The sequence below is a fragment of the Cyanistes caeruleus genome, chromosome 2 (assembly GCF_971803275.1).
Source record: "Cyanistes caeruleus chromosome 2, bCyaCae1.hap1.1, whole genome shotgun sequence".
Taxonomy (NCBI): Eukaryota; Metazoa; Chordata; class Aves; order Passeriformes; family Paridae; genus Cyanistes; species Cyanistes caeruleus.
In genome coordinates, this window is record NC_141702.1 from 40,630,665 (window position 1) to 40,645,622 (window position 14,958).

The 14,958-nt window shown below is 39.5% G+C and overlaps 3 protein-coding genes across 15 annotated transcripts in view; 1 reads left to right on the forward strand and 2 right to left on the reverse strand.

Annotated features, from left to right (window-relative positions):
• Positions 1 to 2,743, reverse strand: part of PNISR (PNN interacting serine and arginine rich protein) — a 25,204-nt gene extending 22,461 nt beyond the window's left edge. The window contains exon 1 of one of the 3 annotated variants that reach the window (XM_086876620.1): positions 2,513 to 2,743. The gene's annotated coding sequence lies outside the window, so the exon portion shown is untranslated. Of the gene's footprint in view, positions 1 to 1,458; positions 2,054 to 2,512 lie in introns of those variants that run through there. The other 2 variants (XM_023922201.2, XM_086876621.1) reach the window with 2 other exon arrangements.
• On the forward strand, positions 2,048 to 8,776 carry LOC147654745 (uncharacterized). Its single transcript, XM_086875205.1, has 2 exons — positions 2,048 to 3,228; positions 6,175 to 8,776. Exon 1 carries the CDS (start codon positions 2,048 to 2,050, stop codon positions 2,876 to 2,878), a length of 831 nt encoding a protein of 276 aa, XP_086731331.1. The 3' UTR covers positions 2,879 to 3,228; positions 6,175 to 8,776.
• Positions 8,535 to 14,958, reverse strand: part of USP45 (ubiquitin specific peptidase 45) — a 48,832-nt gene continuing 42,408 nt past the window's right edge. For all 11 annotated transcript variants that reach the window (XM_086876614.1, XM_086876610.1, XM_086876617.1 and 8 more), the window contains 5 exons: positions 13,581 to 14,250; positions 12,257 to 12,354; positions 11,776 to 11,862; positions 11,159 to 11,312; positions 8,535 to 9,706 (listed from right to left, as the gene is read on the reverse strand). In XM_086876614.1, coding sequence (XP_086732740.1) covers positions 9,573 to 9,706; positions 11,159 to 11,312; positions 11,776 to 11,862; positions 12,257 to 12,354; positions 13,581 to 14,250 — 1,143 coding nt within the window. In that variant the 3' untranslated portion in view covers positions 8,535 to 9,572. The remainder of the gene's footprint in view (positions 9,707 to 11,158; positions 11,313 to 11,775; positions 11,863 to 12,256; positions 12,355 to 13,580; positions 14,251 to 14,958) is intronic.

Sequence of the window (14,958 nt, forward strand, 5' to 3'; positions counted from 1 at the left end):
GGGCGGGGAAGAATTTATTTTTTTCCATGTACCATTCCACTGAAAGTCCTGATGCAGGATTTTCAATTAGCCTTGTAACACAGCATTATTTCTTTTCTCAAGTGAATGGTCCATCTACAACCTCCTCTGCAATGAACATGCTCTGCACAAAAATAAATAGTACCACTAACTCCTCAGTAATCATGAGCAGATATTACAATTAATGATAAATACAGTTATCACTTAATAAGGGATCAGCTAGTGATGAAAGTAAGAACACTTTGAGAGCACCTAGCCAAAATATTATTTGTCACCAAAAGCAGAATAAGAACATACCTCAGTCATGAAAAGAAGTGAGACCAGACACTCCTGCTCCCATTGTATATTTGCATAATCCTGCACCTAACTAAAAATCAAACATGGTTATGACTGCCCTCTACCACTACAGTTTATAAGGTGAGTTAACCACTAACAAATTGTGGAACTGTGTTAAATTGTGGACTTTTAAGCTCTACAACACCTCTGAGCCCAAAGTATAGAAAGCATTCTTATCAGAGCAGGAGTTTGTATGTCATACGGAACAAAGACAGTACAGGAAGTCTTGTCATGGCATAATAGCAGAGATGACACAAGGTTTGCTGCTGCACCAAACAAATTAAAAACCAGGAGCTTGTCTGTCAGCAATCCTAGCAACTTGTCCCCGGACACAGCTGAGACTTTCAGTTCCCCTCCATTCTACAGTCAGGGGAGCTGGAGCATCTGTCACCTCCATAGGAACCATCTTTAGTGCAGCTGGACTCCAAAAAGAGGTTTCTTACTCCTACCAACAGTACATGTGTTCAGCTGGACTGCATCGGTATTTGTAATCCTGTCTTTGGAAAATGATGTTAGAATACTGTCTGCTGGTAGACATGCTTTATGCTTTGAAGACCACCATTCCCCCTCTCTAAAAGGTGGCTGCCTCTGCATTAAAACAAAGCCTTTAGGGCAACCCTTGTTTCCTATACCCCACATTTTCCAATAGATTATTTGCTTGGAAACATTTACAAGTGTAACTATAAAAGAAGAAATGAACAACCAGGGTGACTGAATACTCTGCATAATCACTTGTTACAGAAACTTCATTAATTTTGTCTGGGGTAGCACATCACAGAATTATCCAATGGTTAGAGTTGGAAGGAACCTTGGAAAACCATCTAGTTCAACATCTTGCATGAAATGATGTTGCTGAAAGTTCTGTCCAAACTGATCTTGGACAGCTCCAATCGTGCAACAACTTATATGGGAAACCTGTTCCACTATTTCTGCACCCTTATCATAAAAAAATTCCTCTTTATGTTCAGCCTAAATCTGTATTTCAGTTTAAAACCGTTGTCCCTCATCCAGAGCTCTGGTAACAAGTCTTCCATCATTTTTTTCATGTAATAAAGTACCTCTCATACCATTTAGGTACTGAAAACACCAAATACCACTACATACCGCAATAAGGTCTCCCTGGAGCCTTCTCTTTTGCAGGCTGAACAATCGCAGCTCTCTTTGCCTGTCTTCACATCAGAGTAGTTCCAGCCCTCAGACCACTTTCGCGTCTCCAACCTTAACTGTAAAGCCTAGCACGTCCCATTAAAATTCACTTCAACAACTTTGTGGGATTGCCTAATGAAGTACGGGGAACCTGCAGGGATAGGTGCTGAAGGCAAAAGGCTTTCAAACCCATCATCTGAGGATCCATTTAAAAACATCCTGCGTTTGCCAAGCTACTGGTCCAGGTATCTTACAAATGCTGCTGTGTGAATTTCAGTTCTCTGGAGCCCTCCAGTGGAACGAACTCACAGGAGCGGCCACGAAACCCATGAAACAGCACAAATATCCCACAAATGCACTTCATCCGCAGGAGCCAGGCTGCTGACACAGCCAACTACCAAATCCCAGTGCACATGTTGCTTCCCTAACTGGGTTACCGGCTAAACCAAGTAGACGCTCTGCCCCGCGGATCCACGGGCGCTGCTTCCCCGGCAGCCGGCGGCTCCCCGGCACGCCCGGGCCGGCCGCGCGCTCCCAGCATCCCAGGATGGCCGGCCCCGCCGGGTCGCGCGCTCGGCACCGGCCTCTCCCGGCCCCGCCAGGGCAGCGGCAGCGGCGCGGGGCGGCCCCGGGACATGCGCAGTGCCGGCCCCGGGCCCGTCCCCGCCGGGGACCCCCGCCGGGGGGGGCGGCGCAGGGCAGGGGGGTCCCGGGGGTCCCCGCCGGCCCCCCCCGCGCCCTCGCCGCGCATGCGCAGCGCACCGCCTCCCCCCCACCCCCGGACGGGCGGCGGGGGAGGGCGAGCGACTCTCGGCTCGTCCCTTCTCGTCCTGGCCGCCGGTTTCCGCTGGCGGCGCCGCCGGTTCCTCACGCCCGGCGAGCAGCTGCTGCCGCCGCCACCGCGGCGCGCGGCGCCCTCCCGGTTCGGCTCGGAGCGAAGGGGAAGACCGGGTCAGCGACACCCGCCGGCCCCCCGGGAGCGCTGACGAGCGGAGCCCTCCCCGCTACTTACGCGCTCCCCCGCCTCCCGCCGCCGCCGGTGCCGCCGCTCCGCGGCCGCGCTGCTGCCGCTATCACTCCTCGTCTTCACGGACAAGACAATATGGCGCCCGCTGGCGCTCACCCGGAAGTGAAAGGCGTCACGGTGCTGACCCTCGCCTGGCCCACACGGGCTCCTGCCGCCGCCATCTTTGCTGAGGGCGGCCGGGCGGCGCTTCCCGTTTCCCTTGTCCCGGCCGGCAGCGCCAACACCGCGCTGCCGCCATCTTTACTGCGGGCAGCCCCGCCGGTCCCGCCGCGGCGGGAGAGGGAGGCGGGGACGCGCTCCTGCCCCGGAGCGCTGGGAATCCAGCGGGATTCACCTTCCCGCCTGCGGTAGTGTGAGGAGGCCCAGGGGAGGCAACTTAGCTCCGGGGCCCCACAGGAAACTTCTAGTCAGAGTGAGATCCGCGTTTCCAGTACGGAGTCGACATGAAGAAGTATATAAAGCTGCGTGAAGAAGTATATAAAGCTGCGTGAAGAAGTATATAAAGCTGGTAGCTACGCGTGGAAGTGGTGCAAGCACGTAAGTGGACAGGCTCTGGACAATGGCCCTACACTGAAATACTTAACTTTGTGTTGCACAGCTACAGGGTGTCAACATTCAAAGTCAGGCCGGTGTATGGCTATCAGGAGTGTCTGTGAAGCAGGACAATTCTCCAAGTACTTTATTCTGAATATCCAAATTCTGTGAGTTCTACTTTGATTTTTTTCCTTTTGTTTTAATGTATGAAGAAAAAAAAAACCTCACCTGCAGTAAACAGCTCTTCTTGTATCAACAGTAGGGATGATTCTGTAGGCAGGGACTGGGACTGAGTAATTCCATTTCTTTGTGTGGAGCAGAGATTTCCATTAGCTGGCACATTACTTACCGCTGGGATCACTGCCTTCTCTTCCTTCAGCGTCATGGATTTAAATGCCTAAAACATCCACAATCTCTCTGGTCATTGCATGAAGTGATATTAATACCCACACACTTCGTTACTGCAAAGTTAACTCTTATAAATCTTTAGAAAAATGAAGGATTCAATAAACTTTTGTGATTATTTCAGTGTAAGATTTGTCAGTGCCACTTAGGCTACATATTAGTGTTGGCTGAAACATTCTAGATCTTCCCCTTTACGTGTCACATGGAATGGCAGGATTGAGAATGCTTTCCATGGACAGAAATGCTGTGGAAATTTTAAGTCTGTCCAGTATCATCCCACAGCTGGAACTCCAGAGTGATGCTTACGGATGGACAAACTTCCAGCTGCTACTGAAACTGGGCATGTGAGGGAGTCCCACTCTTGGTCTTGGTCTTATAACAGAATTACAGAACTCAGTTCTTGTAAAGGGAACAAACTTTATCTATGCCCTTTGCCACAGATGGTGAGGCAGGGGAAACAAGCAGTATAACTTTGAACTCATCTCTGGGGAGCTTTTTCACAGGCAATGATGTGAGATAAGATAAAAATACATTAACTCAGATGTAAAACATACAGCTTATATTTAAATAACATCGTTTTCCAAACGGCTGGATGTTTTATATACACATTTTTCTAACTATATAACAGATGAAAAGACAAAATTAATAGATGACAAATGCAGCTATTCTCTCAGAAACTTGTTAAAGCACCTTGGGCAGACTGGAAAACTGATCAGACTTGTGTTTGTTTTTTAAATACAGCCTGTACGTAAGACCCTGTTTAATTAGTAATATTTGGAATTGGAAACCTACAAATGAATGTACCATGTATCAGCACTGTAATGAAATTCTAAAAATACTATTTGTTATTTAAATATCTGCAGAGTCGAGTCAGATTATTAGTTCAAATAGATGAAAAAAAGAAATGAATGAAAACTAGATGAAACTTTTAACATGCTTGATTTATTGCTCACAAGTATTTTGAACTTAGCAACAAGATTTTTGGTTACTTAGATTGTCTTTTGTGTAAATGCAAGCACATATGACCATATCAGGGATTATCTCCATGTACAAATGACAGAAGAATCAGAACTCAACTTTGTGGAATGGCTAAATAGAGAATGGTTGACATGGTGGTTTCATTACAGAATACACTAAAATAATTCCCAGGTTACACAGCTCAAAAGAAAAAAAAACCTAAACTAGCAAAGCAATGAGGAAATTGCTAAAAGGTCATAATCCCACTCAAAATAAATGCTCTTGTTTTCTTTTAAAAGCAGTACTGCACCTTTATATTTTGTACTAGAAAAATACTGGAAGCTGCAATAGATGTAAGAAACACTCTAGACACTTAAAAGTTCGTTTTTTCTACTATCAATGAAGATAGAAGTATTTATAAATTTATCTAAGTGGAATTTACACTAAGTAGTTTTGAAGTGGTTGCAATGCATTGCAATTATTATAACATATAAATTCACTTAGATTTCTTATGTAATGTTCAAAGAAGTGTTTTGACTTGGATGAACAGACATCCATCTGAAAATATATTTTATAATTAATTTACAAAAAAAATAGATTATGAATAATTTTGAATAATCACTTTTCCACCATTTCTGCATTTTGTTTATACACCAATAGGAGAAGTACAACAGATAGAACAGCTGGTAAAATGACAGCCTAAGACATGGTAAATAGACACAGAAGCAACAATAATTGGTTCTAAAATAATTAAATTGTTAATAATAAATTAAAAATGGTTCTACCAAAGAATAGTGGTATTTCTTTCACATAGAAATATAAATCTTTGTACAAATGCATAAATCTGTAAAGGGTACAGCAAAACAGAGTCCAGAAAACTAAGGAATATCAAATCTTTGTTTAATCAGGGCTGCTGTAAAGCTGTTTTCTGAGGTGTGCTACCATTTTCTAATGAAAATTGAATTCGCAAATTTTTGTTAACAGAAGAATTGTATTTAAATGCATTCTTTGTTCCCATCTAATTTGTTTCCATTTTAATACATTTCTGAGTTTCTACTAAATAAATGACTCCTTTCTTAGTTTGGTACCAATATGTTCAAATAAGATTTTTATAACAGGTTGAGAATGTAGATGCTTTCATTTCATGCCCCTTTATGATTCAGTTTATGTTAGTATAAAAAAGAAGCATACAGAGAAGCAAATGGTGGAGTTAAGACATTTCAGCCTTTTAATGAATTTATAAACCACTCTCACCTGCTACCACTTGAAATCCATAGGCAAGAGCACTTCATTGATACATACAGAGGGTGCAGATGGGAAAGGGAAGGAAGGTTTGGCAGACTGCATAGATTTAATTTTCTAAACAAAGGCAATTACAGTGTATACACTCTGGGCAGCAAAGTTCAGGGTTTGTTTTTCCTTCACCTCTATTTGTAGCCATCTCTTAGGAGAACAGACTAATGCAAACATGATGTCTGTACACATATTGTAGATAGACTGTTATAATAAATCTCTCCATCACTTTTTGCCACTTTTGGTGTAAATGATATATAAACCCAAAGATAACAAAATTCTTTCTTATAATCTGTACTAACCCTTAGGTGATGCAGTGGTCTTTGTTGATGTCTCTGTTCTGGGAAAACTTATATGGAGTTCCAGTTGTCCATATATGTAAATCAGCTACTTCCCATAGGTGAGGTTTACTTACTGATGAGTGAGGAACTATCTAATTTGAATCCTTTGTTTTACAGGCACTGTCTTGTGACTGGTCAGCAGAGAGCTGTTCAGGAGTCACAGCTTTTCTCAGGGGTATTGCAGCCTGTAGGCAGAGCCAGTGTGGTGCTGGGGACAGACCAGTCTACAGCTACAGTAGCTTTTCCTGCAAGAGCTTTGCAAGTTCACAGAGTAAGTGATCAGATTGGGAACTTCTTATTATGCTTAAGGATCAATGAAAGCAAAGACATTGACACAGAGGCTTATGGAGACCCCAAAAACATAAAGAACAAATGGGGCTGATGAAGAAAGCAGTGGTGCCTGTGTGAGAATAGAAGGGTGGAATGAAGAGAAAGCCATTTTGAAGCTATGCCGCATGAAGACCCAGGCTACTGCACTTTTTCAGGATGGGGGACCACAAAATTGTGGTGAAGCTCTGTAAAGAGTACATGTTGTAGGCCTAAAGAGACTTTTGGTTGGTAATATAAGACATTTTAAGGAGAGTCTTAAACTTTCAAGCCCTTCACTTAAATTCTGAAAATATACAGCTTTACAATAGTGTGCACACATCTGGCAGTTGCAGGAAACTGCCAGTTCCTTGACTCTAGAATCATATTTAACATTCTAGCACATATAGGATGTATACTCTGGTATTCTCAGAATGCTCTGAGCTTCTTTTCCAATTTCTGATAAAGTATTATAAGAAGTCTTCAGTATACATATGTATGTAGTTTCTTTAGAGCCAAACTTCACACAAAAGAACTTATGTCTGTGTAAAGGACATTGTGACTTGAATCTAAAATCGTGTGTAACATCTTGCATTGATCATTGGTTTTTTCATTTTGAAGGCATAACTTCACCTATTGCCTTTATTTTTAGAAACTGCTTTTTTCTATCATATTTTCATCTGTTCCTGACTCAAAGCTTACAGTTCTGCCAACACAGCTTTTTATTTCAACTCAGAATGCCTCATCTAGGAGAAACAGTGATGGCTATCTTGAATAAAGGTGTTGGGTATTTTTCATGGCACTTTCTCTCCATGTTCTATAAAATACTTGTAAATACAAGTAAATGTTCCCTGGCTGTTAATGAGAAAATAATCCTGCCAGCATCTTTTATGGCATCCTAGGTGGTTATGTCCACTTGGGAAAATTTCAGCAAACAGTTTGCAAAAACAGTTAAAAAGAAGCAAAGACAGCCTCACGAATTTGCTGAAAATAGCATTAAAATAAGAAGTAACAGCTTAAGAACCTTGTTCTGTTTCTCTCCTAGTTATGCAGTCTAGGGAAGTAGTTCTAGGCTAAAAATTAGATTAATACGGGTACTTAAATTCAGTAGTTTTACTGAAGTCAGCAAAAGGAGTAACTTCACTCTGCTGGCTTTAGGGTGGAGGATTCACTCCATGTATCCTCCTGGCAAGATTGTATCACACAAGTGACACTGTTGCTATTTGCTACAACTGTTGCCTGGTACTAATTCTGAGTGTTGAACAGCTATACACAGAGGAGAAAGGTGTATGTAGGTGGATGAATGGTATGGGAAGAGGCTAAAAGAGAATTAAGGTGTTTTAACCAACTCTCATCTAAACATTATCTTTCTTTCTAACTTAGTGTAGACTTAGGTTAAGATGTTGTTAGCTGGAATACAGATGGCTAAAGCTGGCTGCTTGGTTTCTCTGTGTTTTACTACTTTTGGGTAGACTGAGACAATTTTACTTTGTAGAAGGAAAAAAAAGCATGGTTTTGGCCAAAACACATAGCCTAATTTTGATCTAAACAGAGAAGTTTTCCTTTTGAAAATAAAATCCTGTGCAATCAGAGGCTCGCTCCATTATGACTGTCAGGTGTATGGCCTAACAATCCTTAGTGCCTGCAGAAGAATGTGCAAGTCGTGTGGCTGTGAGATACACCTCAGCAGTTTGAGCAAGTGCAATTCCAGCAGGTTGTGCCATTTTCTCATGCACAAGAGGGAATGCAAGTGGGATGAAGCTTCGAAACAGATGTAGAGAATGGGAGAGTCAGGCAGGTAGGTATGACAACATGTGGTACAGACATAGGGACAGCATGTTTTTTCATTAAAAAAAACATTAACATAAATTAAAACAGTAAGCATATATTAACATTTTTTCTCTACCAAAAGAGGAAGTCATACAGGATGGAACTATTACAGAAGTAATTTGTATTTAAACAACTGCTTATTAAAGAAATTAATTACCATTTAACTTCAAGTAGTCATTAAGTCTTGACCTTAGAATGTATCTATTACTCTGTGGGATGGAAATGAGAAATTACCCAAGGAAGTAACACCTCAAAACAGGGCAGTCAAACAGTCTACAGAAACCAGGTCCGCCATTAGGACACCTGCTGTCCCCCACTGCTGACAAAAGGAAGTCCAGACATTTATCAGAGGGCAAAAGTTATCATTTACTGTCCATCTCACACACACAGTGCAAAAATAATTTATAGTTTATTACTCCTGTGAGAAAAGTATTCAGGAACAGATAAACAAGTTCATATTTGGAACCAAAAGTAACAGAATTTACTGAATTATGCTTAAATTCTGTACATACACAAGCTTATATGCTGTACATTGTCATAATTGTGAAGTTGAAAAATTAATAAATACAGAAATTATTTGCAATTCTCTTTCCTAGAAGGTAAAATGACAATAACTATTGATGGATTTATGGTGTGTATATATATCTCAGAGATATACTTGATGCACTCCAAGTACATATTTATATTGAAACAGGAGTACATTGCTATACCAGTGCTGGTTGGGGACAACTGAAAGGGTACTGGGTATCTGAGGATTCACTGTCACTATTTAGAAGCTATGTTTTCCCAATCTATTCCCAGCTCTTATCAAGAAAGTGCACTGAAGCATTGCCCAGAGACAGCTGTCGTTAATCCATTCTGGAAGGACTTTGCTTTCAAATTACTAAACACGGAAGCAACACTATTAAACAGGCTCTTGTTTACAGAAATCTTAACAGCTGACATCCAACCCAGTGATGGGAAGGGTCTGGACTGGATCAAAAGAAATTGAACACCTTGTATTGTTACTGTACACCAGCAAATCCAGGCACTTAGCGCTATCAGTATTTCTATTCTCAACTGTTCTACAACTATGGGCAAAAGCTTATCTTTATCATAATCAAAAACAAACCTTCCCTAGACCTCAGTAGGATAGGACATCATCTTACATTCTAACGGTACTGCGTTTTAATGAACCCAAGAATTTTACATGTTTGGCAAAGTGCATACTTCAAGAGAATCATTCAGATATTTATAATAGCTTAACTGAACTTCAGAGTCAAAATATGATAAATTCTCTACAAGATAAAGGCACAATATTTACAGGTACTCTTATCACTGCAGCTTTAAATAAGGTAAACTAAATAACACTATCATCTTTGAAATTAAACTGTTAAGAATTATAGTAATAATCTTTCATAAAAAAGTAGATATGCTTGTGCATTTAGTACTCTTGATTCTGGAACCATCTGAACATGGGCATCACTAACGTACACCCACTGTCCTCCTGATGCTCCCATGGCTTCTTTTAAACCTGAAATGCAGAAGCAAAAGAATTTTTTTTCTTGTCTTTCATGACATCATCAAGCAAATGCAGTGGCTATTTCAAAAAGCTAGAGCAGCTTCTGACCTACAGGAGTAATTCATTACTTAGATACAGTCTGCTATTCATTTTACATGTCACAATGCACTGTAAGAGAAATTGGTAGAAGACAATGCCTTGGAATGGATGCTAACATAGTTTTTTTCATATTTTTTTTAGAAAGCCTAAGATATTTCCAGTACAGCTTGCTGAGTTCCAACAGTAAGTTATACTACAGCACAACCAGTTCTGACATAGCAAAAAGATCTTATTTTAAAAACTGTCCAGTGTGAAATTAAGAAACAAAAAGATCTAATCTGTTCTAATAATCACTGCAAGACAAGCGTAAGACTGAACAAAACTTTGATTTAATGAATAATGTAAAAGATTGTCTTTCTGGGAAATGAGCTTCAAATGCAAAGTGATACTACATATGATAGAAAGGGTAATGCTTGGTTCTCACTGTCCCCCAAGAAGGGAAACAGTAAATAGATTTACCTAACTTTGACAGCTTAATATATTATTGCTGCTGCAAATTTTTCACTAAAGATCATGTCCTGGAAACTTATTTCATTCTTGTCCTTAGGTGACTTTATGATGCTTGTATTCTCAATTGTCTGTTATGCATATCCATCAAGTATTAATAAGAAAGAACTAGTCTGCTGTTCTCAAAATGCCAACAGAAACCCTACACCAAACCTTGTATCTTCCATGATAAAGATTCTTGCTGTTCACATTAAACCAGAGTATTTCAGATTTTTAAGTATTAAAAAATTCCCAGTCCTAAACATAAGATACATAATAAATGCTCAAATATTCAGAAAATGTAATTTAATTTAATGTCATAGATTTGGTGTACTAAACATACATAGAAATGGTATGTAGAAATTTCTACATATAAACATAACATAGAAATGGTGTACTAAACCATTTTCAGATACCAAATATGCCATATAATTAAATTTTACCAGGCACAACTATTCATATGGATGTATTATTTTGAGTAGGAAAGAGGGGAAAGTTTTGCCTTAATTATCTGTTTAATAGCTGAATCAAAATTCCATTATTCACTCAGCTCTATATGGGATTAATAGGAGAAGTCGGATATGCATTGTGTGCAACAACAACAAAAAAGAATAATTAATAGAATCAGAGGTTGGTTTGGGTTGTAAGGAACTTCAAAGATCATCTAGTTCTTACAGCTCTGCCATGGATAGGGACACCTTCCACTGAGGTTGCTCGGAGCCCCATTCAGCCTGACCTAGAGCACATCCCGGAATGGGGTTTCTACAACTTATCTGAAAATCACAGATTATTCTCAGCTAAAAGATTATTTGCTACTAATCCCTGTAGACAGTTACTTTTGGTTTATAGTAAAGGAAAGGAAACGCTGTTTGTACATACCCAGAACAGTTTTAGTGGTAGAAATATGCTCTAGCAACTTCTTGGAGGATGTCCTGACTTTCACATACGCCGCATAATGACCACCTCTCATTGAGCCGCTGTGCTCCACTATTCCATAAAGACTATACAGCACTCTTGCACCATCCATAACATTCTGCAACCCCAGAAACACAAAAAACAAAGGTGAATTACTTCATGATGAATTTTACAGGCCTCTTAAGTAGCTATCAGCAGTATGATTCCAAAAGATGCAAACATTCACAGCATTTCTAACAGCAAATAGTACTTGCAAATAGCAAGTAGTACTTCTATTACAAGTACTCAGTAGTCTTACTAATTTAGTTATCATAGTGGCAGTAATACTTGTCCTTAATGCTGTTGTATACACCAACATCACCAGGCCCCACAGCTTAACTAATGTTACTGTGATATTCTTGATATGAATGGGATTGCACAGTTACAGTTCTGATCTTAGGACATTATTTGAAAAATTCACTCTACAATTTAATTTAAAAAGGAGGAAATAATCATCATTATCATCACAATCAATCCAATCTAACTTGTGGTCAGGATACCAACAGCTGAAGTACAATAGAAATGAAGATTTGATACAGTACCTTGCAAGATGCAGCACAAAATGGTGCTAAGTCTAAAATCAATGGGAAATCCACATGCCTGTTTACTTTCCGTAGACTCAAACCAGCCTTCAAAAGAAAAAAAAAAAAACAAACTGTAAAATAAATATTTTTACTAGGAAGTTTTTTAAAGATAAGATGTATCACTATACTATTAAAATTAACCAAATCCAAGAGTAAGATTTTAAATGGTTTAAATGATTTAAACCTTCTTTGTTATGTTTTCAATACAGTGTCTGCTATACATAAGCATGATGGACTCATAAGGCTTTTCCCTGGATAGATTAGGATTGCTAAATGCAATCTGAAGGTGTTAGGATAATCACAACATCAGCATGTTTCAGACAGTGCTTCCACCAGATCTCCATCTAAAAAGGCAGTATTGGGGTCCACAATGACACTTGAAGAATTGCACATCCACCAATGGGACAGAGAAATATACAAGAGGAGTTTGGCCCTTTACCTGGTGGAATCTTTTCAGGTGGAGAATAAGAATAGCAGGAACTGAGGAAATCAGGAGCTGTTTCCGAGCATTTGTGTAGACACCTTCCATTTTCTTTTCTGTATTTATGAATATCAAAATAATTTGTAAAGCGAAGGCAGTTACATGAAATTTTTACAGTACTTTCTAAACATCTGACAGAACAGATCTATGCTGTGTTTTTGTACTTGTTATATAAAACACAAGGGAAATTTTGTAGAGTAACAAAAATATTTTCTCATTTTCCTGGTTATTAAGAAACATCATCTGTGAAATCTGAGCATTATTTTAGCCAGTCTTGTGAAAATCAGATCAGAAGCTGGAAGCCTGTCCATTTGAGGTATAATGGAGCATTTAATGTTTAATTGGGTTACTCTTACATCTTTTGTTTTAGGAAGAAAAAATAACTAATGATTAGTTGTGAATTGGTTTTCCTTTTCCATGGTGCCCATGGAACCAAGGTGTTATGGACTTAGAGTCCAATGATGATTAAAGGAATTATTATAAAATACAAATAATTTTTCTGAATTTTCTCATGCTTAACTTTTATCTCTCCAGATATCTATAAATGCACTGCAAACAGGCATTTTTTGTTTTTATACAAACTACCTTTATTGTATTTACAAATTCGCAGAAGAGCTTAATTTTTTTATTCTTCTGAATTTCCATACATTAAAAACCCCAACCCTCCAGTCCTTCTAAAATGTTAGTTTTTCATTAAGCTGTTTTTCTTATTTGGTGAACTCTAATGGTCCACTTGAGCTATACAAGCATGGAGGAAAACATTGCCATAAGAGGGTACTTCTCTCTCATCTCCATTCTTACAAATTTTTGAAATTTTTTTTCCTCTCTTCATTAGAACTCTCTTTTTTTGCCTCTTTTCCATAGGTAATTACATTACTTCCCTGAGTATGTAGGCTACTGGGGCTGAATTTATTTATTTCAAGCATTTATTTCAGCATTTATTTCAAAGCTTTGAGGATTGTAAGGAACAGGAACAGCAGCAAAGTTTAGTATCGAGTAATGCACATACTCCGTTTACAGTCTTCTTTAAATTCTTTATCTTGGTTAGAATAAAGATGCAAAATGAATTCTATGTTGCATTTACGATTATGTTCTAATATAAAAATTAGTTTTGTTGCCATGGCCTGATGAAGTTTTAAATTGTTATAAGCAAGCTTTGCTTGGGGAGACATTTTCTATTTAACCACAGCAGGGAGGCCCACGCTGGAGCAATGAAAGAGCAGCCAGCACACAGGCTTTGGGAGGCAATGCTGGAAATTGTACAGCGGTATAAGCACTTTACCTGTGGAGTTGGTTTTCTTCTGATACTTCTGTTTCCTTTCTGTGCAGCTCTCACATAAAAGCTTGTTGTTCCCCATTAAGAGCTCTACAGAGGTGAACTGGTACAGGCAGGACTGAACAGAACATTCCTTTGAGCTAGTTATGTAGCTTTGGGAAAGTGTCTGGAAAGCATTTTGAGGGTTTTGGGATAGTGAGGATTTGCCTACTGAGAACATGGAATTATTTGATAAACCTAATGCTGAATCTCCACAGCTTGATTTTTTATCCTCGTGTACAGGATCACAGAAGTTAAGCTTGGATATGGCACTGGAAATCATCTCTTCGTTGCTGTCGCTTGGCTTGTTGTGCGGCGCTTTAGGGTTTAAATGGTTGACATGAGCACCAGACACACTGCTAGGTGGGCTCAAAGGTGTTTGTTTAGAAGCACTTTCACTTTCTGAGGCTTCACTGTCTGCATCAAAGCTGCTTTCGGAGCGGCTGGCTTCCTTCTCACTGCCCTCCGTCTGGCTTCCATTGACAGCCGCCTCTGCAGAGGGGTCTTTGGAATACAGCACACCAGAGCTACCTTCCAGCTCAAGCTTTCTGGCTTTTTCCTGCATGATAACAGGACTTCTTTCTTCTTCCTTTGAGGAAGCTTTTCTGGCAAGCCGTCTCTCATGGTTCAACTGATTCTGTAAATTATGGCATTATTAATTGCCATAAATATAAATAGAGGGGAGAAACAGGAAGCAGATTTGTAAGCAAACAAATCTTTTGAAACATGACAAATGCAAAGCAAATTATTGGGGGGTTATTTTGTTTTATATTCTCCATCTCTTATGATTAAGATAGGTGATTTCCTTAAGATGATTTTAAACTAATTTAGGATTAGGAATCTACATCCCAGTCAGCTAAGAGCATTATACTTACTGTGAGATCAATATTTCCCACAACTAATTACTTTCACTTTGTGACAGCTGTAGATGGCACATTTGAAGTGGTATTCCCTTAATCTAATTTAAGCTTCTAAAAGGTCCTCAAGTTTAAGCTATTCCCCTGGCCTCCCATAAGAGACCGTAGTTGATGAGCACCTTGAATTGCAATTCACCTTGCAGGCATTTGTCATAGAATTGACAAAGGCAAAGGCATCCCTAGGAGGATGTTTGCTGATTTGAATGTTATCTGAAGTTGACTATTTTTTAATCAAGATTCCAAGAAGGAAAAAAAGATTGCTTCCAAAGAAAACTACTCCTGTAGATATAAAAAAACAAACCCACAAAGCTGCCATAATTTTAGGTGATTTGCAAATGTTCATGACTCTTTTCTTGCCTACTTTTGTTTGGCTACTTTTGAAATTAAACAAGCAACTTTCCTTCCCCTTTTTTATTTTTTCTTTATTT